At 65.1% G+C, this 1,868-nt stretch overlaps 1 protein-coding gene across 1 annotated transcript in view; it reads left to right on the forward strand.

The window, feature by feature from the left end:
- Positions 1–1,868, forward strand: part of LOC106897895 (flotillin-1-like) — a gene marked incomplete at its 3' end in the record, with an annotated part of 11,011 nt that overhangs the window by 8,488 nt on the left and 655 nt on the right. The window contains exons 5-7 of the mRNA XM_014958870.1: positions 230–382; positions 937–1,118; positions 1,785–1,842. Coding sequence (XP_014814356.1) covers positions 230–382; positions 937–1,118; positions 1,785–1,842 — 393 coding nt within the window. The remainder of the gene's footprint in view (positions 1–229; positions 383–936; positions 1,119–1,784; positions 1,843–1,868) is intronic.

Here is a 1,868-nt window from a genome sequence, read left to right on the forward strand (position 1 = left end):
CCCTGCTGTCCCCCATGTTCCTGGTGTCCCCCCGTCCTGAACTGTTCCCCCAATGTCCCCAGGTGTCCCCACAGCTCTCCCATCCCACGGTGTCACCATGTTCCCCTTCAGCGTCCCCCATTTCCATTCACAATGTCCTAATGTCCCTCCACCCCACAGTGTCCTCCTATCCCCCTGATCTCCCAGTGTCCCCTCGGTGTCCCCCATGTCCCCCATGGTGTCCCCGCAGGAGGCACGAGCCCGCCAGGAGCAGGTCTCTGCGCAGCTGCTGAGCGAGACGGCCATGGCGCAGGCCCAGCGCGACTTCCAAGTGCAGCAGGCCCAGTGCGACGCCGCCGTCAACGCCCGCAAGGCCCAGGCTGACCTGGCCTACCAGCTCCAGGTACGCCGGGGTCCCCCCTCAAGACACCCGGCTCTGTGTCCCCCGGGATGTTTGGGACCCCTCCTGGACCCCCCACAAACCCAGAACCCTCCCTGATACGGTCCCAGCCTCCTGGGTCCCCTCCCCAGGACACCCAGGTCCCCACAGTGTCTGGGTCCTCCCTGAAGACCTCCATCCCCCAAATCCCGGGGTCCCCCCGTAATACTTGGGTCCCTCCCTAAGAACCTGGGTCTCCCCTGGGATGCTCAGATGCCCTGGGTGCCTGGGTCTCCTCAGCACCTTGGTCCCCCCCAAAACACTTGGGTCCACCTGAACACCTGGTTCCCCTCTCCAGCACCGGGGTCCCCTGGGATGGTTAGGTCTCCCCCCAGACACTTGGGTCCCCCCGAAACACTCGGGTTCCTGGGTCTCCCCAGCGCATTGGTCTCCCCAAAACACCTGGGACATCCCCCTGGGTGCCTGGGTTCTTCTCCTGGGTCCCACCCCCCGAATGCCACCGCCCTCCATGCCCCCCACGGGTGCCGTTGTGGGGCTGAGGGGTGCCGTGGGCGCAGGTGGCGCGGACGAAGCAGCAGATCGAGGAGCAGCGGGCGCAGGTGCTGGTGGTGGAGCGGGCGCAGCAGGCCCAGCTGCAGGAGCACGAGATCGGCCGCCGCGAGCGGGAGCTGGAGGCCACCGTCCGCAAACCCGCCGAGGCCGAACGCTACCGCCTGGAGCGCCTGGCCGAGGCCCAGCGGTGAGCCCTGCCCCCAGCTGGTGGGCCCCACCTCCTTGGGTGAAGCCATGGCCCTTTTAAGGGAAGCCACGCCCCTTTAAAGAGGAGCCCCCACGCCTTGTCTACTAAGCCACAGCCCCACTATGTTGGGTCCTCCCATCTTGGGTGTGGCCATGGCCCTTTTAAGGGAAGCCACGCCCCTTTAAAGAGGAGCCCCCACCCCTTGTCTACTAAACCAGCCCCGCTATGTTGGGTTCCCCCACCTTGGGTGAGGCCATGCCCCTTTTAAGGGAAGCCACGCCCTTGTATAGCGGGAGCCCCACCCCGTTGACCAAGCCCCACTCCCACCACAGCAGCCTTAAAAGGGCATTGTCCCCCCCAGCTGCTGAGCCCTACCACTAGGAAGTCATGCCCTTTTTAAGAAGGTGGGGGGTGGGGTGGGGTGTCTTTTTGAAGGGAGCCCCGCCCCCTCCCAGTAAGCCACACTCCCGGCTGGTGGGCCCCACCCTGCTGACGTCATGGCTCCTTTAAGGGAAGGTTGGGCCTTTAAAAGGCCACGTTCCCCACGAGCTGGGGCCCTGCTGTGTCCGTGACCCTTTTAAGGGCGATGAAACGAGACCACACCTTTCCAAAGCCCCGCCCCTTCCAGAAGCTCCACCCCCCTTGTTCAAGCAGCTCCCCCTGCAGGTCGCAGGTGATGATGCAGGCGGAGGCTGAGGCCGAGGCCATGAGGGTGAGTTTGGGGGGGGGAGACAGGAAGGGGGGGGAAAT

This window comes from Calidris pugnax, unplaced genomic scaffold (assembly GCF_001431845.1).
Source record: "Calidris pugnax isolate Ruff unplaced genomic scaffold, ASM143184v1 scaffold434, whole genome shotgun sequence".
Classification (NCBI taxonomy): Eukaryota; Metazoa; Chordata; class Aves; order Charadriiformes; family Scolopacidae; genus Calidris; species Calidris pugnax.